General features: G+C 38.3%; 2 protein-coding genes across 2 annotated transcripts in view; one reads left to right on the plus strand and one right to left on the minus strand.

Annotated features, from left to right (window-relative positions):
• Window positions 1–14,114, minus strand: part of LOC139476068 (actin-binding protein WASF3-like) — a 33,499-nt gene extending 19,385 nt beyond the window's left edge. The window contains exon 1 of the mRNA XM_071259307.1: window positions 14,003–14,114. The gene's annotated coding sequence lies outside the window, so the exon portion shown is untranslated. The remainder of the gene's footprint in view (window positions 1–14,002) is intronic.
• A 195-nt stretch (window positions 14,115–14,309) lies between these two features.
• Window positions 14,310–23,210, plus strand: part of LOC139473827 (pre-mRNA-processing factor 17-like) — a 47,925-nt gene continuing 39,024 nt past the window's right edge. The window contains exons 1-5 of the mRNA XM_071256589.1: window positions 14,310–14,486; window positions 15,945–16,028; window positions 16,260–16,389; window positions 17,299–17,379; window positions 21,096–21,235. Of these exons, the coding sequence (XP_071112690.1) occupies window positions 14,319–14,486; window positions 15,945–16,028; window positions 16,260–16,389; window positions 17,299–17,379; window positions 21,096–21,235 (603 nt within the window). The 5' untranslated portion in view covers window positions 14,310–14,318. The remainder of the gene's footprint in view (window positions 14,487–15,944; window positions 16,029–16,259; window positions 16,390–17,298; window positions 17,380–21,095; window positions 21,236–23,210) is intronic.

Here is a 23,210-nt window from a genome sequence, read left to right on the forward strand (position 1 = left end):
ATTATGACTTATAATTGGATTAGAATGTACAAATGCGATGACAATACAGCAGAACTCACTTCTACGAACATCGCCAAACTAGGTCATGGGGTCATTAATATTCATGAGTTATTCCTTTTATGGAACAAGTTCTCGGAAAAGTTTGAGGCTTGTATCATGACTGTCATGTCCGAGATCAATTCAAGTGTAGACATATTTCCAGCGGCACACTCATGATCAGATTTATGTGTTATACTGGAAAAAGTAGAATGAGTGGTATTGCCTCTGTAAATTTAATTTGAAGTAGATCGAAGTTTCTTGCTTTGTAACAGCAACAGAAGTACATCACACATACTAAGCAATCAGATGAATCATAATCTGCTAATACATACATCACTCCTGGGGCAATGAGCCATGACAACTGCCATTAATGTATTTACAAATGTAATTACCCAAAGTGTTTACATTAAAGTTACTGTACTGTGACATGAACTCAAAAGGTGTCAGTGTGCAGATTTACACCAACATTGCATGCTTTGGAGTTGTGACCAATCCATGCCTTGATATGAATGGAGCAGGAAGGCTAGGGGAAGTAACGACATGTTCCAATTCTGCCGGTGACCCTAGGCCAGCAAATGCTAGCGACCCCTCTCCCATCAATCTAACATTCACAGCAATGTCCTACAATGTTGTGACGTCATTAGTTCTGCACAGCCGATTGTGACTCACACACATATATCTACACAGGATATCTACACTTATCCTAGTTGGGCTAGGGCCCACTCCTGGAGGTGGCCAATTACATCCTACATACACATATATGCTGTGTGTCCACATTACATCACTTGTGCATGTTGTGTATTCAGAGAGACGAGCGTACTTGTTACACTGACACACCCACAACAGCTGACTGTTCACCTCACAATGCTGGTCACTCGAAGTGCAGAACATTATGCAGAAACACACATTGCATTTTCACAAACGACATGACCTCCTGTCGGTTTGGTCCCACAAATAGAACATAAACACAAAAACAATCAGTTCTCAATTCATACATAGAATATTCGTTCTTAGTACCAAACTAGAACGTCACCGCTTTTATACCATGTGTGTTGTTCCGTGGGTGATGTGCCACTGAGCAGTGAGAGCTAAGAGCATAGTAATTGTAGGGCCTACAATATAGTCATTGAGTCATACTAAAAGCCTTGAAGACCTCAGTAGTACCCTGAACATGGTATCCCTTTCTGCATAAGACATCAATTTCATAAATACCAGCAAAACAACTTGATTGAATGTAGTCTGCAATTAACCCCATTTATGTGAAACATTTGATGAAACCTTGGATAACCTGGGTCACTGTTACATAAAGCTACCACTAAAGCTAAATTAGGGTCATTGACATTGCCTTAATGCCAGGGATGGAAATTAACAAAGAACGTCCTAGCTTGAATAGTGGTAACACAGAGCAATACCCTGCAAAATGTTTTAAATTCTAGGATACCTTTAACAATACTAAAACTGGTCTGGGCTAGTGATCTAGTGATTATTCCCAACACTGCATGCCGGGGTCAACAAAAAGCAAGGCATTTGTGTTTTCTACCACTTACAGCTACAGCTATTCTGAAAGAACGAGGTCTGATAAGGGCCCACTGGTCATGTCAAACATAAAACTATTCAACTTCAGATTACAAGATATGTTCAAAAGGTTGACAAATAGTCTTTGTTTTACTTTTAACCTTACAATTTTAGGCCTTCTGGTATGGTTAAATACACAAGATGACTAAAATGAGTGTAAAGGAATAATAGTTCACTTGAAGGGAAAATCTAACCATGAAGATAGTCCATGGCCAAAGATGATTTTTGTACCATACCTGGTAAAATGTTTACAAAATTAGCTTTGGTCAGACTCAAACAGTAAGAAAATGTTAATTGAAAACATATATAAAAATGGGTATTTCAGCCTTCATACAGTGTTATAATAAGCTGAAAAAACATTCAAGTCTTATTCTCATTTATATGAACGCATTTGATAACTACCATATTGTCTATGTATAAAAGTTTGGCTCATGTCTTAAATTATGCAAGTCCTTATCGAACTTTGTCCCCCAAGCTGAGAATTCATTTGTAGATGACACTGATTACTTTTGACAAGAAACATCTCACCTATGTGCTCTAAAAGAAAAACAATATAACATAACCCTGTTTGTCTTTTCTGCTAAGGTCTAAAAACATTTTTACATAACACATTTCTAATTTTACAAATTGTTGCTAATCCAAAAGTAGCGTTGGTACAGAAATGTGAGTAATGTGACAGGTATCTGACATCAGATAGGACTGTCATGAATTGATGAAATGAGGAAGCAGAACTGTGGCTATGGGACATGAGGAGGAGGAGGAAATCAGTTATTTAACATCAACAGTTCCTGCACCCGACAGAGGCAACATTCCTGCTCTGTGAGGGACAACACCCACAATGCTTCTTCTACACCCATGAATCACACCTGTTGTTAATACCGTATGTACTGCAAAACATAACCATGATGACCAGGTCCAAGGAAACTTAACTGAAATCTATTTTCAGTTCAAAACGCTTTCAATGTGCATAAAAACGATCAGACAACAAGGATATTTCATACATTAAACATTACACATAAACACCTGGTTACATCCTGCAAATAGCAAACAACAAATATAATCTCCTAGTTCTTGTATGTTTGTATTTTCCTTATTTACCTAGGGCTTGATCACATGACTACCCATAAATGAACCAGTCAAGAAGAACATTAGAGTCAATACATGTACTACTGACATATTGCCGTGGAGGCAGAGATAAAAGACTAGCCTGAAACACTCAATGATATAAGTATGAACACTTTATGCTGCTGCAGAGTTATCACCCCCTTGTGGCCAGTACTAGAAAGACTTTCAGTTATAGTGTTGCACTAGGGTTAATTTTGTGGAACCTACTTTTTATACCAATGGTTCAAGGAATGATGTATTCCAAACATTACAGCATGCTTCCTGTAATGAACAAAGTTTTAATAATCCTACCATAATTGGTAACGTATCCAATTTATGTATCTCTTCCACTGAGCAAGATCACAAGGTCCAGTCCAAGACCAATTCTGCGATTATGCAAATGCATAAGATCTGCAGAAAATTTAACTTACCGCAGAATTGCGAAATGTTTTTTTACAATTTTACTTTTATGATGTTTACAAAATCACTCAATACACTAATTCTCATTATTTTCTATTGAATTTTGCACTAAAGTGATGCTAAACATTTAACATGCAATTCAAACATACAAAATATGAATCCTACAATAAAACAAAATTTTAAATAAAAATTCGGGTTACATCTAACATTATCTGTTTACATTTAACCATAAATACTATGACCATGATGACACTATGCATATTCATTTGCCAATGATTACTCTTTATAATGATTGATAGTTTATGTAATGATTTCTTTTTAGATTTAGATGCTAAGTTTTTATAGCGAGATGTTGCACGCTCACACTGCTGACACATCTAAAGATTATAATTAGTCTGCTACTAGCCTTATCATATCATTTGGCGATGTGAAGGGGAAATGGTTATGTTTTTAGAGCCGAATTTTGAAATTTTAAACACCAAATTTTGATAAATTTGATGCAGAAATTTGATAAATTTATCGTAGAAATCATCTGACACTGAAGGTATACACTGAAATCTCTCCTAGTTTTTCATACAATAAAATATGTTTATAACGAACACGCTTATAACAAAGTGACAGATATTACGAACGTAATTTTTGGTCCTGGCCATTTGCTGTATAGATGTTGCATGTATGCTTATGACAAACTACGGTTATAACGAACTAAAATTAGTAGTCCATTTAAGTATGTTATAACCATAGTTTACTGTATGTAATTGTACTTATTTTCTGACTAAACATGCTAAACTAATAAATCATATTTTCTTAGAACCTTGCTTGTGATGAAATTATACCATGCAGAATTTAAAAATGCTAAGTTATATTTTAGTGTAGAAACTGTGTGTAGACATAAGCTGAAATATATGCAACTCAAGAAAGTTATGAAGTTATATTCACAAAAAACACAACACTGAATGATACATTTTATTAATTGCCCGTTAAGAGATCACCCGTTTAATAAATATACAGCTGTATTACACATTGTGTGATACCAAAGCGCATGCTTATGTACTGCGGGAACAAGTTCACGCACAAATATTGAAAGCTCTCAGCATCCCTTGGCTAATTCAACGACATTGCGTAAGGAGATGATAGATCACTGAGAGGAGCTTATGCACACTCAATGACCTCAGCAACCCAGTCGTAGGCTGACGTCACATGGTATTGTTTCCCTTGTGGATCTTGCAACAAAATTCCACAAATTACATCATAGGGTATTGTGAAGTGATCATAAACTTTGTGGTGCAGACCCCGTTTCACAAGGCGATCATAATATTGTAGCGCAATGACAATCGTAAGTTTCTGTTAAAGTATATGAGTTACGATAACCAAAGCGCTACGATAGCTTTCTCGAATGGATGCCTGAGTTCTAAAGGTGGGCCACTGTATGGTATTAAAATAATATGTCAACATTTAACGTGTTTGAAGCATTATTCTGTTAAACTCAATAGAATTATGTTGTGGATTGTGTAGGTGTCAGCCTATTCATACACAACAGTGAAATTCTAAAAAAGGTATAAATAGCAAGTGATAAATAAAATACTACACCAGCTCCTGTGTAATACCAATTTTATGAAACTTGTGAATGCTTCTATTATCTGACCTGGCGATTCACGTGTTTCATAAAATTGGTATTACACGAGAGTTTGTTTAGTTCTATATGTATGCCGCCTGTGTTGAGCACTGTGTAATGACATTTTGACATGATTTCTAATGAACTTGAGAAAGACTCATCCATCTTCCCGAGGCAAGAGAGTAAACTGACTATACATGTCCAGTTTCCACCCTTGCCGAAATAGGCTGGTATTATGGAGTTACATTTTGGCTGGACTAACGAGTCTGTGCATAGTCAAATCAAAATTGTGCACCGAAATTGAAATCCGGTTCGTAAACCGTCGTGCAGATTTTGGTCGATTCAGGATTCATGTACACCGCCAACAAATAGTCAGCAGATATTTTCCAAATCTTTTCATGTTTTTAATTAAGGTGCTCACGTGATAGAACTTGATTATCGATCAGATCGTCCTGACTGGGTGCCACCATTTTGTGTGAAGCAAACGCAAGTGATATGAGAGGTGGAATCGGATTGGTCCATAGGAGAGGTTTAGAAGGGACATAAATGGTAATAGCCACTGGTGGCGCTACAATCGATCCCAGGAATTCCAGCCTAGTTCGGCAACTGTGGAACCTGGACTTTTAGAGTCAGCTTACACTCTTGCCTCGGGAATATGAGACTCACCATGATGATAGCAACAAAAAAAAGTGAAGAAATCATATGATCATATTGATTACTGCAAGTCAGCATAAAACACGACAAAACTGTATGTCAGCAGCATGCAAATAATGAAATCAGGACCAGACAGACCGGTGATTCATAACCTGAACAACAACCTGTGTTTCAATGATGCACAAGATCCAAGTCACCAAGCTTAACCAGCATCTATTTTGTCATCTCTTACTCCATGTATAAGTTACTAGCTTACCAGGAATTCCTGCTGACATTAGAATCATGAAGGGACTGACTGTGAGCTTAGCGTTACAAGACGTCTTGAAGAACATAATAAAGCTTCAAGTGTCCACTTTCATTGCGCATTTGAGATTCAACTGCCAAAACAGTGCCTTCACGTTCAAGTGCTTCCTGGTTTTTTTCAAGATGGAAAAACAGCTACATCATGTACATGTGTCAGTGACTCTTAACCCAGAAGTATGAGTACATGGAACACGAGTGGTTTTCCCATTAATTGATTCAACATGTCACGTCATAAGACTTCCATGTTCATTTCATTGATTAATTATATATCAATCCTCCTTTGACAACACAAAGTATATGACCAAGTTATGACTCCATGACAAGTTGAGCACGGAACATTTTACCTGAAATAACCATGCAAATCATGTACCTGTATCATTCTTACTTATTTTACAGGGTAAGACATGGCTACTAGTCTGAGTGTCCCCATACTTGATATGTTGTGTAGTATAGCTCCTTTCCATAATGTCTATAGTGATCAATACCTTGGATCCATCTGCCACTATAGCTTTTAGGGGTGAAGTGATACAGCGGTGCACTGCGACGATACGATACATGAAACATTCTTTTCTGTATAGAAACAAAGACGATTCACTTGCATATATGAATTACTTACTACTGCCCCACACCACATGTTTTAGCCTGTCAAATATCGCATAATGTTTTGAAATAGCCTTTCATGTTCACTACTAAAAATAGCCGCTACAGTCAGGTTTTCCTTTGGATCTGCTCTGAAATATTTATAGTCAGGAAGTTTGCAGGTGATTATGTGTATGGCAAAACGTATGGTATCGTGGCAGGAATCGTATGGTGACCTTGCTGTATCGTCTCACCCCTCATAGCTTTGTTTCACTAACTTCTGCTCATCTTACTCCTGCACTTCAAAATCACAATTCCTCTTCTGAACAAGATTATACATTCAAAATTACACAAGGCAAGTCAAGCATTGTAGATATTGCTGCTTGTCTCAATCATGAAAGAACAGTGTATTTGATTGGATGGCTGTTTCTAGCATCATACTATCTGAACCAACCTCAAGGCTACAGTGGTGAATGTGTCATAGTATTATGACATTACTTATAATATAATGAAGATCATCCAGGATGGCTTGTCCCAAAATTAGCCAAAATCTGGACACACTGCCAAAGTCTTATTATAAAATTACCGGAAACCACTTGTCTGAAATGGGTGCTGAGTTGGGATCAACAGATGGTGTATACCTCCAACATAACCTAGGATACTTAATCATTGATGATGAGTAGGCACTAAACAAACCAATATCATCTATACAATATACAAAGTGAATTTTAGACACACCACAGGTTTACTTTGTTGACTGTTCACTATGTTTACTGGAGCAGTAATATATGTTATTTGCTTCAGTGTGTTCCAATGCTGGTTCATGTAGCCAGTAAATGCGTACATATAGACCTTCATGATGTGACTTAAGTAGCTCCATGACCTTTGTCAAGTAACTGTTGTCTACTTCCTAACTAACAAGTACAACTCTTCGACTTGACCTTTGTGTTTTCTTTTAAGAAGACAGTGAAAGGGGGTAAAAACCAGGAAGTCCCATCTTCCCTATGTGCCAGCTGCATGAAACAAACAGTCCTGACTTGCTTGGTATTTTAGGATGCACTTGGCTATCTCAAAGTCAGCATTCCCTGGCCATGGACAGAACTTAGAATTTTGTAACTGATTGAGTGATATGTTAATCATTTGGGAGCTATGGGAAAATTTGTACAGCAGAATGATCTAAAACAGAAGATTGCTGGTACATAAAACAAAACAAAAAAATTCCTAAGATTTCTACATCTCTACATTCATGTGTACAGTGTTCATTCTATCCTTTATAACCAGTAGGCCCATGGCCCACCTGTTCTCAGTTATCTGGGTCATGTCAAATTGCTGTGATTTGTTATCCATAAGGTACTTTGTAGTATAAGTTCACTAACTTTTTTTTATCTTCCAATACAATTTGAACAAAATACAAGAAAGCAAGATCTGTTCAACACATTTTATGATTCATAAAACAATTACCTTCAATTCAAACTGAATTTGTAAATATTTAAGCAATAAATAACAAGAGTCATCAGAAAGATGACATATCCCCCTGGCAGCTGTCTGTAAAGTAACCACAAGTAAATGTGCAATTCTGTATGTAAAGAGTCAAGAGTTGAATGTTCTTGAAGAAGCATACATTGTTTACCCACAAAAGATCCACCATGGTCGCATCCATATGAAATGGAAAGTAAAACAAGTGTGTTTCTATGGGTTTTTTTTATGCAAACAAATGACAAATTACAAGAAACAATAACTAAACAACGAAGTCATCTATATCCCCCGCCCATTTTAAAACGTTATAGTCCCAAACCAGGTAACTGACCCAACATTTCTCTTAGCCCATGTCAAAATAGCTGCAATGGAAATTCTAAAATAAACATTTCCAAAACTCCTTAATATCAAATGGCACCAGTTCAGTATGTGCTTTATATATAGACATGCAATGTTTGGCAAGGAAATATTTAAGTTTATTTGTTATACTCCATAAGTGAACCCACCCTATATTAAAACTTAAATCCAACTTGTTGCCATGGAACCGCAAAAAATAAAAATTTATAAAATTCCTAAATAGCAAAAGTTCAGCATGTGCCTGGTAGACATGCAAAGTTTTGTAAGAAAGTATTTAACAGTTTTTGAGTTACGCTTCGGAAACGAACATCACCCTTACAGAACCTAAGTCCAACTTGTTGCCATGTAAACATAAAAAATAATAATTTATAAAATTCCTAAATAGTAAAAAGCACCAGTTCAGCATGAGTCTGATAGACATGCAAAGTTTTGTTAGAAAGTTTAGAATGGGTTTTGAGTTATGCTCCGGAAACAAACTCTACCCTATAGAAGCTAAGTCCAACTTGTTGCCATGGATACGTAAAAAATGAAAAAAATAAAAATTCCTAAATAGCAAAAGGCAACAGTTCAATATGTGCCTGGGAGACATGCAAAGTTTTGTAAGAAAGTATTTAACGGTTTTTGAGTTACGCTCCGGAAATGAACACCAGCAAAAGGTACGACTTCAGTATGTGACTGATAGATTTGCCAAGTTTCGATCAAATACACAGAATTGTTTTCGAATTCTGCCTCGGAAAAAGAAATGACAGACGGTCAGACCGACTGGCTGATCGCTATATCCCCCCGCATTATATGCCGGGGGGATAATAAACTATTAATAATACCAGATCTCCATGTTCACTAACAACACAACTGAACAGTTTTTTCACTCAAGCTGATACTGCACATCTGTGCCATTCCCTGTAAACACCATACATCGCATACGATTTGCTGTTTGGGCGAATAGTAGCCATACATAAAGTTGAAACAATGTATTCTGAATGTTTGTTGTTTAACGCCATAAATAATTGAGTCTGGACCAGACAATCCTGTGATTGCCATCATGAGCATTGATCTACACAATTGGGATACAATGACATGGATCAACCAAGTAAGCGAGCCTGACCACCTGATCCCATTAGTCGCCTCCTATGACAAGCATACACACTTATTACGGCAAGCATGGTTTGCTGAAGACCTATTCTAACTTGATCTTCACAGGTACTTGAAAAACATGTGGATGTGATACATCGGGCTATAGTATAAGGGGAAATACAAGTACAATGTATCACATCCCCATGCATTTTGAAAAACGTGGACATTAGGGATGCACAGTATAACCAGCATACAGGTAAACTGCAATACAAAATGAAACAATCGCGATACGTTTGTGATGTACCGATATATTGACAATGATTTTGTTTTTCAAATTTAACTTGCTTAAAAATGATCTTTTTACTGTGATGAAACTGCACGAACAGCTTCTTGATAATCAATTACAAGCTTAAGTTGTTACCTCCCTTGATTTGTTTAGAAATAGTGGACAGGAAACATGCTGATTTCATAGTTGTCACTAACACGCTAATGTCGATGTTTGGCAACATTTCAGCTTAAAATGTTTAAATCTAATGGAAAGATTCAAGAAAACATTGCTATCTGTCAGCGATATAATGTCAATGTAAAATATGTGGGAGGAACGAGCAATTTGTCAACGCACATGTGTAGGCACCATCCAGCAATACTTTCGACTGTCACTTGTCACTAGTTACATGTATCTGTGTGGGTAATGTGTCAAACTAACATTTTCAAGATGGTTACCATCATGTACAGTCCATTTGACTCCAAATGAGAACGATGAATTGCAAAATAACTCGAAATCCAGAAAAGTGTATGAAACATCAATACGGTACTTGACCATGAATACCCTGTACCCAACAAAATCTGAATTTGGTTTATTTAAAGACCCATGACGGATGAAGTTCTTTTAGAAACTATCATGTAATTTTGTATAGAAATGTGTACATAACACGTAGGGGGGACAAACCGTGGAAGGCACAGCACAAGCACGCATGCACTGCACGTTATGTGGTAGGGGAAATGACAGAGCGTTAGAGGGTCCGTCTCATGATAATTTCAGTCGCAATCTGACTCGCTCATGCCATAGATCTCGTTGTCGGAACTGCTGGTACCTGAACTGACTGCCACAGTTCTCGTCAACGACTGTGGCCACACAACGCCTCCATGTTTCTACTGTTACCCGACCAAGGGATTCCTTAACGAGTTGTTCAACGTCTCGTAATTTGAACGTTGTGTTCAATCGTCCAACGTCACCCTTGACGATGCCCCATACCAACTCGATTGGATTCAGGTCGCAGTGATAAGGTGGCAGTCGTAAGACAGCGTGACCCTGACCCTTGATGTAACTGTCAACTTTATACACGGGTTCAGGTTTCATAGTTTTGATGATTTCATAGAGCTGTGGTTTCGTCGCTCAAGAAGGAAAGGTAATGATCCTCCGTTGCAGCCAAGTAACCATGTCTCCTTTACGGTTATTAGAGGTTGGAGTCTTGCTTTCTGGATCTTGCACACTATGATACGGTGCATTGTCCATGACAATGTGAGACTTGGTAGGCAAAGCAGGGACTAATTTATCTTTCACCCACTCCAGAAATACATTTCTGTGTGGTAGTCCCTGTTGTCTTTGGCTCTAAAGACAAGGTCACAGTCTGGGAGAAAACCCTGACTAGCAGAACCAGCATGGAGAACTATGAGTCTTTCAACCTTTCCCATTGGTAACTTTCTACCAGACTCCTTACAGTCACCACTGGGTACCCACTGACTGCTGGCTGTGTGTGACGCATTTACCCATGTCTCATCAAAGAAGACGGACTCATATCCTTCTTCACGTTTCTGCTTGATGGTACGAAGGTAATGATTTCGGAGATGAACATTGTCAGACCGTTCACACAACACAGCCCTATTTTCTCCAGGTATCTTTTTGTATTTGTAACCAAATGTATGCAACAGCTGCCATAGTTTGTACTTTGTAACACGTAAATCATGGTCAGTTTCAAGGTGTTTCTTCAAAATTCTTAGGGACAGGTACTTATTTTCTGAGTGCAGTTTAACAATTGCATGTCTGACTTGATCCTTCTGAAAACTGTCTAATGTATCAACCTTGCGTGGTTTTGACATGTTCCCTACCTCCTTGGCCTGACTATTTGTATCTCGTCGACTAACAACATTTTTAAGTTTCTGAGGGGACATACCAAGAGCTTTTGAAGCTTGTTTCAAGAATTTATTAATTGCATAAAAAGGCTTTGCTCTTTCTGCTTCACTTCTAAAGAAATCATACACATTCAACATCAACTGTTTAACATCTGCTGAGTAGCGCATCTTGTCATTGAATGAACACGGTCAATGTGTAGCACGCAGACCGTACTTGCGCTGTGCCTTCCACGGTTTGTCCCCCCTACGTGTCATGTACACATTTCTATACAAAATAACATGATAGTTTCTTAAAGAACTTCATCCCTCATGGGTCTTAAAACAAACAAAATTCAGATTTTGTTTGGTACAGGGTATTCATGGTCAAGTACCATATTGATTATTTCATACACTTTTCTGGATTTCGAGTTATTTTGCAATTCATCGTTCTCATTTGGAGTCAAATGGACTGTAGGTGCGTAAACAGGTGTAACAAGGTGTGCAAGTATTACACACTGTCACATAATGCTGAACTTAGAAACAGGAAGGGATTTACTCCACAGCTTCCTGTTCTTCCTGTTTTGTGTGTATTTACCTTACAGTGCACACTGACAAAATATCTCTTGTTGCTTCATACTGATCAGGTTGATAAGTTGCATATTCCTGTCATAAGTCAAGTAAAACAGACTGTAAAAGAAAATAGATTAAATTCTGGTATTTGTCACTTTGACATGATTAAGATACACACTTCATTAGCGGTGTGCAATATAACTAGTACAGAGCAATACGTCTGTCAGCAATACACAAATTGCAATACAACCCTTGCATATTGATATATTATATCTACAATTTTGAGGCATTTGCATGGATTCTCTAAACCATGTTAACAACACGTGCTTCACACTGTTCACATGAAGATTCCATATTGATGACAAAATAGGTGTTTATCCATACTACCCATTTCGCAATCTAAAGTCTGAATTATTGAATGAAGTAGTACCATTTGAATGGCACAAATATATATAACTTGGGCCCCAAACTGTATCGCAAAATACAGTTCTCCGTATTGCAAAATACAGCAAATTGCAATATGATTTTTGTGCCAATACACCAAACCTACACTTCATCCAAAAACTAGTAATCAACATAAGACACCGGGTTTCTCATGCACAACAACAGGGTCAAAAAATATAGTTTCCACTTCGGTAAAACTTACAAATGTTACCAAGATGGTTATAAGATATCTAAATTATACCTAAATGGACTGTTAGAGTTTGTAACTTTGTTACTGTTTGGAATATATTTTGAAAATTTGACAGGTCTACAAAAGCTTTAATGTATCATTGACAAAACCTTGGATCAATTACCATGATTAATGAATTAGTACATTAGGTTTCTGCAAAACAGCCAAGATGGTTGGTCTTGCAGTTAGGTTGATCACATACTTTCTTTCCTAGCAAAGATTTGAATAGATCTAATAATCTGGCCCAGAATATTTTATTGTTATTCCAAAACCAGGATGTGACTTAAAATTGAAACGTTTACTAGTCTGCTACTAGTCCTAGCCATAAGGATAACTTTAGCATTAAAAAAACTATCTTAAGTTAGCACAATGAAGCAGGCTAGTGTCGCCAATTTGCAACCCTGGAAGATTATTTAAAGCATCCTATCATGCTCCATTTTCAGGGCACAAGATGAGATAAAGCTGATATTTAACAAGAAAAGACAAATATTCTACTTATCACTACCATAATTTTGTTACCGATCAGCGTATGAAAAGTGTGGTGTTCTTGTGGCAGACAAAGAGTTTTGTTATTGCACTCAAGTGAAAAATCCATTTTATGCTGTCAAACAAACACATTACATAACAAAATATAGGTACACAAAGTAACACATGCATTATACGGACACCTATCCGCCATATTCGTTTGATGCTACTAATAAAGCCGATCACTACTTGACAAAATAGACTTTACTTACGAAAGCATTTAATTCAAGTTGTTGAGTGGGGGACAAGCCCCCCAAAGCCCCTGTTATTTTAGCGAGGCAACAAAAATGGTTAATAACTAATAATTAAGGAATGAGCTTGAGCACACCCCTTACCAAAATGGCAGAAGGTGTCTGGTATACTGCATTCTTACCCAAAATATATAATAATTCATTATATTTAGCCTACAACATATGATCAACATGATATCTGTTGAATATCAACAGGAAATGATATAGTCAAAAGATCGTATGTGCCACATTTTCAAAAGAAAAAAATATCTAATCTGCTTCATTGAAGAAACAAAAGTCTTTTACATCATTATTAACCATAACATCGGACAAATTCCTCCTGTTCAACCTAGCTATAGACAACATGATGCTCTTACGTTAGCTGTCATTTGTCAAAATCAGCCTACTAGTGTTCTCTGTTCAGCTGTGCTGACTTTACCAATCACTACATTTACATACATCAGCACCGTTGATAACGTTTAAATAACTATGCTTAAAAGAATGAGCTATGTGTCCCTTAAATACATTTGGTAAGAGACAATCATATCAAGTACATTTCAGATTGGAAATCCAGACTAGCCAAGGTTTAGCATATGCATAAGGCCAAAAGGGTCACACCCCTTTCCAACATACCTACCAATATTAACCTATGCATGGTGGCTTTGATAGTGGTTTACGCTTTTCTTTGGCACTCACCTTTGCTTTTAGTATTTACAAGTCACATTTCTTTAACACGGCTTGTAAATAATGCTCGATAATCGCATCATATTCGATATAGGAAGTGTCAAAATGGCGACATCTCGTGTATTCTCACATTCGTAACGAGATTTAGGTGCGGGCACTTGCGCAAAATAAAATGATTACCACAAACACAACATAATGAAATTTGACAAATCAGATGATTTAGCCAAATCAATTTTAGTTACCATGATAATTAAAACTTACTTGTAGATAAGAAAATATTGATTAGAAGCTCCGCAGTAATAGGTCGTCTAATCTGCGTTATGACAACATGGCGGCAATATTAGGCTTGCAGGAGTATGGAAGTGATACAAATTCGTCTGATGGCGAAACTAAAATAGACGTAGAAGATTTTAACATGCATTTGAAACCCGTAAATGATAAAGAAAAGTCTTATATGGCTGTGTGCCCAAATGCTGCTCCAGCTGTTGCGCCTAAGGTAATAAACGTAACATCGCATGGTAACAAAACCCATATTTCATTTTTGACTTATCAACTATTTTCATGACAAAAGAGTGCAGTTGTCGGTCGTTTTGCAAACGTATTTCCATTTTAGTGTTGCCCAAGGTCAAGTCTTTAATTTGAAACAATGCAGTTTTCCGGGCGCAGCTTACAATAGTGCTAATTTGGCTCAGACTGCCGACTGTGGCTCTCGCTTCACAGATCTCGCGCGCCTCTTCGATCCTTTGGGTTAGTTGTGTTGGGTTGTAGGGTTGGTGACCCACAACTTTATCCCGAGCCTTTTGGATCCCCTTTCCGATCATTTGGGTTAGGTATACCTTTCCGATGAAACGTCCTTTGTAGATCCTTAGGATGGGGCACCACTTACCGATCACCCCTTCACGATTCTTAGAGGTTAGGCACCCCTTCACGATCCATCCTTAGGTTAGTTTTTAGTTAGGGTATAGTATTATTGAATCCAAAGTATCTTTGATAACTCTTAATTGTTATCAGTTTTCAAGTTTAGTGGAGAAAATGGCTACTTGACATGTCCTTAAAGGTTAACAATCTGGTGCGGATGACTTGGTAAATGAGCACTAATTATTTGTGACCGCAACCATGATCTCATGGTAGGGTGTTGGCAAATTAGCTTAGCTTCAAGCTGGCAACATTAAGTTGATCCTTCACCAATTGAATCACAGTTTCATCTGATGTGAAGTGTTACTTTATACTGTTGTCTGTGAGCCTCCATTATTGTAAGAGCAACAGTAATTAGTATCTTTACCATGTTTACTGATGTAATCAAGGTAATTTGTCATTTTGTTTGTCAGGGATGTTCTTTTTACGTTATCTGGTCGTTTGTGTCATTACCTATAGCAGTCGCCATCTTTGTGAAGTCATTAAAAAAAGAACAGCGATCTGATTGGATATTGCGCTTACATCGCCAGGGGCACATCTCATGCTCTACAAAGGACGGCTCTGCAATCAAGCTAAGAAAAGTTGGTTTGAAAGGGGTAGGGTGAAAGCTAGACTTTTATATATAGGCTATTGGACATTCTTGCCTTGAAGAGATGGTCCGTTGATGTCCAAGTTGATACCTTACTGTGTGTGATTAATAAGTCAGGTTTGAACTCAGAGTTGAAGAGAATAATGAATTGTCTTCAAGATGAGGTGTAGATTAAAGAAATATCTTTGGTTTGATTTTGAGACCAGCTTTAGAATTAAGCACCACAACTTCTTGGATCATTCATAGTAAGAAAAGAGGAAGGCATAGGCATGGCCTCAAGAGTGTGCATGGATAAATGTTATACAGTCCTTAGACCAATCTCACTGACACCCAATTTCACACAATCTTGCTGAAGTCATGGTAATCATCACTCGCATATTTGATGGTTTTGTATTGCTTTGGTCTATTACTTAAGCATGCCACTGACTTCCCTTCTCTCTCTGTTACAAGTATGATGGAAACAGCAGGCTACTGGACATCAATGTTAAAGAAGTCAAGCACAACCTCAAATATGAAGACATGTATGCACCCCAGGTAATTTCTTTGAAATAATGTAATATTGTTGTAACATTTCTAAACTCATGCATTTTCATGTGTGTCAAACACCCCATCAATGATACTGAATATGACAAATTGTTGACAGGCTTAATAACAATATGCTATTGGTTCTGATTGTGTAATATCTGATTGATATGTATCCACAGTTCAAATGCTATGTTTACCATGATCTACTGAAATCAGTTTGAGGACTCTCTGATGTTTTAGGTTGGCCCACTTCACCCATTTAAGACGCGGCAGTTTCAATCCAATCGGAACATGTTGTCAGGTTACACAGAACCTGCTCATGTCAGTGACTTTCAGTTTGAAAATCAGCGCAGAACATTCACAAGTTACGGTATGCATTGTACACACATGTAATTCCCAAGTGTTGAGAGTGAGACATGCATGACAGCTGCAACATGCATGTGGACTATTTGTATATGCAAGTGAATTATATGCCTGATTACAGGAACATACGAAAATAACATTATCATTTGCTTCAGAATACTGGTACTGTAAAAGTGATATATTTCACTGCAGTCCTGAATGACTCTTTGATTTGTTACAGGTGAAAAGTGACATTATTGAAATATACGTCATATTTGACATGGACTAGCCTCTAAACACATGGTCCTGATGGTACATGTTATTGTATATGTTAGGTGGACAGTACAACAAAATGTTTGGTTGAGAATGTAGACACAACCCATTCTCACCCAAACCCAATGGGGAAGTGTTTTATCTGACTTATAAACCTAAAGAAAAATCTGAAATAACATATCAACAATTTAACATTTCCAATAACTTTCCATGAAGCCTAGGAAGCAGAAGTAATGTATACCATGCTGGCATTCATGTACTTGAAAAACAGACTCTTAAAAGTGTTGTGATTTCTCAGCACCTCTGTAGCCTTGTGGTTTATGCACTTGGTTACCAGTGCAAATGTTGCAAGTTTGATCCCACTGAAATATTAGTAACATACTGTGACTTGATTTTACATCATTCTCCACATTTCCTCAAGAAAGCATTGTAATTTGTGTTATGTAGATAAGATCATAGACCTGGAGTCTTCCCCTGGGACAGGCATATTCTGTAGGAAGTCCCTCCTAAGAGGTTATTCTATGAAAACAAGGCCCCGTAAAAACACTAGGATGATGTCACTTGATGTTCATTATATATATGTATAAGTCCCATATTTATTTGCGATACTTGTCATCATGAATGTGAATGATATTATAAAGCTTTGTTGTTTCTTTTATACCAGGTTATGCCCTTGATCCCAGTAACGACCAGACTGAAGTTGACAAGGTCGTCGGGGACAACACAGCTGCAGAGGATAACAAGGGTATGTTCAGACATCAAACATGTTCCTGTGGTACAGGTGGATTCCGGTATAGAACTGTCCCCCTGTGTATGGGATTAGGTAGGTGGTCAGGCTCAGTGACTTGGTTAATTGGAAGACTTGGTCATCTCACTGTGTGGAATGTTCCTCATCATATCCACCACAGATTTGTCCATGTTGTCTGGCCACCATGATACAGCTGGAATACTGCTGACTGCAGCTTAATAACTTTTAATCACTCTCGTTAATTGTTGATAATCAACTCATGATAAGCCAACTCCACTAAACTATAAACTCTGGATAGCCTGATACCTTCATTATGTCCAGAAGGGCATGGGTGGCCCAGTCGTCTAAGGCGCTGCAATTCGCTGTATAGAGTTGCGTCCCTTGGGCACGCCAGAAACCTATGATTGTGGGTTTGAATCCCGGTTTGCCACGATTATGTTTCTAGGTTTGTCAGCACTATACCCGTGCTTGTTGGTTTCACCAAAGTGTTAAACGTCTGAGAACTGCACCACTTCGGGCTTTCCTCCCACATCAAGCTGACATACTGTGATGTAACTGGAATACTGTTAGAAGCGGTGTTAAACCCAACTCACTCACAGAATCACTCATTATGTCCAGGTTGAATCCTGCAATATGTATTATTCATCCCCTGATAACTAGGATCAGTTAGTAGAAATTGCACATAACTATATACAGTCAAGTCCCGTTAATACGACATCGATGGTTGCATATGATTATGTCGGATTAACGAGTATGTCGGATAAACGAAACTTAGTAGTATCAATATTTGTGATCGAAAATCGGGCAACTATATAATAGATAAACAAGTAATAAAAAATATAAAATAAATATTTATATTGTTATGTTACATTGTTGGCGGAATATGTTTTCTAAAGTTTAACACAAAACAACGGTTACGGACTGTGGCTAACGTCGACTTCCTGTTGGTCATTTCATTGGTACGTCATAGTTCGCAAAAGGTTGTTCTGACGTGACCTGTAATGGGATGTCCTTGTCGATAGCGAGAACTTGAATCTGATTTTAATAAGATTGAGGTAATCTAAGCATGTGATTTTTCCTGTTTTCTTTATTCAAAGCATTAATTGTTTATTGTTAAGCAAGTTTATCTCTGCAGCCGTTGTAATATGCAGCTACCAGCAGATTCGTCTCGCATCAAAACACGGGCTGTCGGAGTGAGAGACTGTCGGATTAACTGGTCTAAATAGCACTGATTTAATCAGTTCCCATCATTAGTGTCAGATAAAGCTGATTGTCGGATTAACGAATGTCGGATAAACAAGACTTGACTGTACATGAACTAGATCACTTGACTCTCTTGACCAAGACAATTTCATTCAAGTAGACAGATAGCCACAAATTAGATCAATATTATCTGCCTATCAACATATTCACATCATAATTCTTAGCTGATGCTTTGATTGCCTTGTTTCGTTGTACATAACTGATATTCATCTGTCAATGAATAAATGTTTTTTTTACACTTATGAACCTTTTGCAAGAGATATATCATGTATATGACATTAGGACATTATCATGGTTTTATCATCTTTTGAAAACACATTCTCTGTTGTCAATGTCAACTATTGTTGAGGACAGTTAGGCTAGCAGTCAGTGATTGTTCAAGGAAATGAACAGATCTGGCTCCAGATTTTAAAAAATCCAGATGGTAGAGTTAGGATTATCGTAAGTTATAAGCTCTCTACCCTTGGTTTAATGCAGTACGGTAGTTGTGATCAGATTGGCATTGCATCATTTACAACATGATGAACACCTAAGGCCTATTGTTATGCTTCAAACTGGTTGAACTCAGCGACAAGTAGTCCATGTGTTCGATGTGTCTCAGTCTGTGATTGCAGACTTTGGAACAGGTTTCTGCAGACGCGAAATGTTAAAGATCAGGTGTCCCAGGTCAACTTCAGTCCTTTCTTTTTCTTGTCCACCCATTACTGTCACACTATCTTATATTTGAACGTGAATTGTTAAGTTAAATCTTATGTAAGATTGTTTCGAAAATCTAGACCCGGAAACCTTGCTTCATGTCTGTATATAGGCAATTTATTTTATGACACATTATTATCCCCCGCCAAGAAGTGGAAGGGGGATATTGGAATGGGTGCCGTCCGTCCTTCCGTCCGGCCGTCACATTTCGTTTCCGGAGCAGATCTTGAAAAACGTACTATATTTCGTCACCATACTTGGCACATAGATAGGTCTTGTGGTGAACTGGTGCCTTTTGATAGTTTGGGATTTTAAAAAAAAAAAAATTTCGAGTTTCCATGGCAACGACTTTGATTTAGACTGAAAATGGCGGTAGTCCTCGTTTCCGGAGCAGATCTTGAAAACCGTAACATTTTTCTTCACAATATTTTGCACATTGATAGGTCTAGTGGTGAACTGGCGTCTTTTGATAGTTTGGGATTTTTAAAAAAAGTTATTTTTCGAGTTTCCAGGGCAACGACTTTGATTTAGACTGAAAATGGTGGTAGTCCTCGTTTCCGGAGCAGATCTTGAAAACGTTGCTATATTTCTTCACTATACTTGGCACATAGTTAGGTCTAGTGGTGAACTGGTGCCTTTTGATAGTTCGGGATTTTTAAACAAATTATTTTTCGAGTTTCCATGGCAACGACTTTGATTTAGACTGAAAATGGCAGTAGTCCTCGTTGCCGGAGCAGATCTGGAAAACCGTACTATATTTCTTTACCAAACTTGGCACATAATGTCATCTCACAGTATTGAATTCATTTCCTTTCTTGTCGGTTAGTTCTGCATTGCTTGAGTGTATGTTCCTCCAAAAGTGTCATGGACACATTTGTTGCATTCACTGACTAACTTCATACAGAAACACAACTCATTACAAATACAACAGTGTAACGGATCTTAAACCTAATCAACTGTATAAACAATATATATTCTTGTCAACCAAACTCTGTACTTCACTTGCTTGATAACGGTGTTAGAACCTACACCGAAACCATCGCTCCTAATTGTAATAAAGAAGTTGTTTGTCCATATGTCTCATCCTTACTCATTACAAATTCAGTAACATATTCTATCATAAACTGCAGATGAAAAAACAACACCAGTAATAACTTTTTTTTAGTGCTGCCATTAGGCCATTTACAAAAAGGCCCAGTGAACATAGTTCACAGGAGCTATTGCATTGCACACCCCCGACATGTCATATTGGCGGGGGATGTGAGTACTTCATGCTTGTTATTTTGTGAAAGGGAGTCTTTTGAGAGGGATACATTTGAAAAGAAGATTTCTGAAGAATAATATCAACATCTGTTGGTCTCGTTGATGGATTTATGACAACTTCATCTTCCAAGCTGAATCATTTAGTAGTGCTCGAATATGAAATGTTGAGACTGGTCACATTTAATACTATAATAGCCAGCTAAATTGATCAGAAACCTCGCACTCAGATCCGAAATCATTTCCGGTCTGTATACCTCGCAAGATCAATCAATTACTTACCAATTTTCAATATTTTTGCTTTGCTTTTAAATGCATTAAGGAGTAATGCAGGATAATTATACAAATATAAAAAGAAATTAGATTTTACTAATTTTATGATGTTGGTTGTCACATAATCTTGTATCCTTTATAAGAAAACTATTCTATATGATATTTCATGGATGTTGTCAAATTAGTAAGTTGTTCATTATCCTAATCCACAATACCTGCAGGCATTACAGTATTTGAAGTAAAACCAAGTGCTGGTGAAAAACGAAAAAAAGAAAAGAATAGAGACCCAGCAGATATTGATGGCTACCTAGGACCCTGGGCAAAGTATGCAGATGAACAGACTGTTATCAAACCAAGTGAGGTAGGTCTCCGCTACACTACTGATATCATATCTCTGTATATGGCTGTGTATGTAAGTATATCACTGTATATCTCCATACAACACTGTTCTTTATCTGTTAGTCTTTGTATCACAATGTTACTAGAGACGGACCGACTGCCTCTGTCCGTCCGTACGTACATATGTCCATCACGTTTCATTTCCGGAGCATAACTCAGAAACCGTTCAATATTTTTTCATGAAATTTTGCAGGTCTGTCAAGTACATGCTGAACTGGTGCCTTTTGCTATTTAGAAATTTTAGAAATTTTAGAAATTTTTATTTTTTCCATTTCCATGGCAACAAGATGGACTTAGGTTCTGTGAGGGTTGGGTTCGTTTCCGGAGCATAACTCATAAACCATTCTATATGTTTTAGTCTGTTTTCAGTCGTACAAATGGATACCTCATACCTCTAGTCGCACGTTAAAAGGAAGCCAGAAGCTGGAATGTAAACAATAAACTTGTTTCCGTCTGGTTGCGCACGCACCTCCCTATGACATGTCACAAATCTCTCAGCGCGCCTCTGAGCTGGTCGCTCGAGAAGGACTTTCGCGATAGACTGCTAGTTTGTATTCTACTAGTACTTATCGTGTGTCTACAGTTGTTGTTCTAATACACTAATAATAATATGTCTTACCTGTAGACTCCTGGAATGTAATCCTTGGTAATCCATTGTTTGTGTTCAACACGTGTTTCACTGTTTGACTTGATTATATACGTGGCAACGTGTCGGGCGTTTCTGCCTCGTGTCAAAGTATACTGTCTAAAGTAGATCCTCACAAGTATTGTCCTTCCTGCATTATTAAGGACGGATTTTCAACGTGTTCGTGGGATAAACGTTGTAAAGAATGTGTTCACTTTAATAAACTTTAATTGGGATCTTCGTGCGTTGGCGAAGCGGGCTCCTGACCAGCGCTACAAGCAGAGTAGGTCATCGGGTGGATCCCTGGACTCGGCAGCCTCTACATCTGGCCCTGGGGGTGGCGCATCGGCCACACCCAAGAAATCATTTGATAACGACCCGCCCCGGTCAACTTATGTTTTTGACAAGACACGTGACCGTTCGCCTGCTGATGATACTACCCGCACGACTGATCTTCGTCAATCGGTTGATCGAGAGCGTCACTCAGCCACCCCCGTTGCGACGGGACCGGCTCGTGACGAGGACCATGAGGTGACTACGGTCCCCAGTCAGTCCGTCTCTCGTCCTACCAACGACGATAGGTCGACAATGAACACAGATCCCACTCTACAAGTTGTTCCAGGGGCGACAGGTCAAGTGCCTCGTCGAGAGACTGTAAACGACACGAGGACGTTCGTCGCCTTCGAGGTCGTCGGGAGTTCGATGCGGACGATAACTACAATGGTGATCGTAGTACTTCTACAGTTAGAGATCGTAGCCCTCATCCCCACGGGGACGTGCGACGCTCTAGAGGGAGTTTTTGGGAGATCAGCGTCGTAGAGATAATGATCGATCGTCACCTTCGTCTCACTTTCATATCGACCCGGTTTTGATAGGCCAGATCACGACGACGGTACTCGCCTCGAAGGCGTTGATCAAGAAGGATATGACTACGTCGGAGGTCCATGGACCATCGACCAGTACACCAGTACCTTCATCTACATCTACACAATCGACGTCGACGATGGATTGTGACGACAGACTGGCTATGGCTTGGCTATCTCACTTTTCTGCCTGAGTTATCAAAAGATGATGACAAACCGACGTGTGCTAGCTTTAAGGTTGGAGATACGCCGCAGTCTCTTCAGTCTTCTCCTCCTGATGTCTTCAGAGCCATGGCTCATGATATGGACCAGTACTTGCCTCTGCTCTGCCGGGGCAGAGTTTCAGCAAACCACCTGTTCGATCTATGGCATGCTGTTTTCGTCACCCATGAGTAGGGACTTGGATTGGGGGCTACTCTTCAAGAAACCAGCGCCCTCCAAGATTCTTT

The sequence above is a fragment of the Haliotis cracherodii genome, unplaced genomic scaffold (genome assembly GCF_022045235.1).
Source record: "Haliotis cracherodii isolate W230 unplaced genomic scaffold, xgHalCrac1.p SCAF_3, whole genome shotgun sequence".
In the NCBI taxonomy this organism is placed as follows: domain Eukaryota; kingdom Metazoa; phylum Mollusca; class Gastropoda; order Lepetellida; family Haliotidae; genus Haliotis; species Haliotis cracherodii.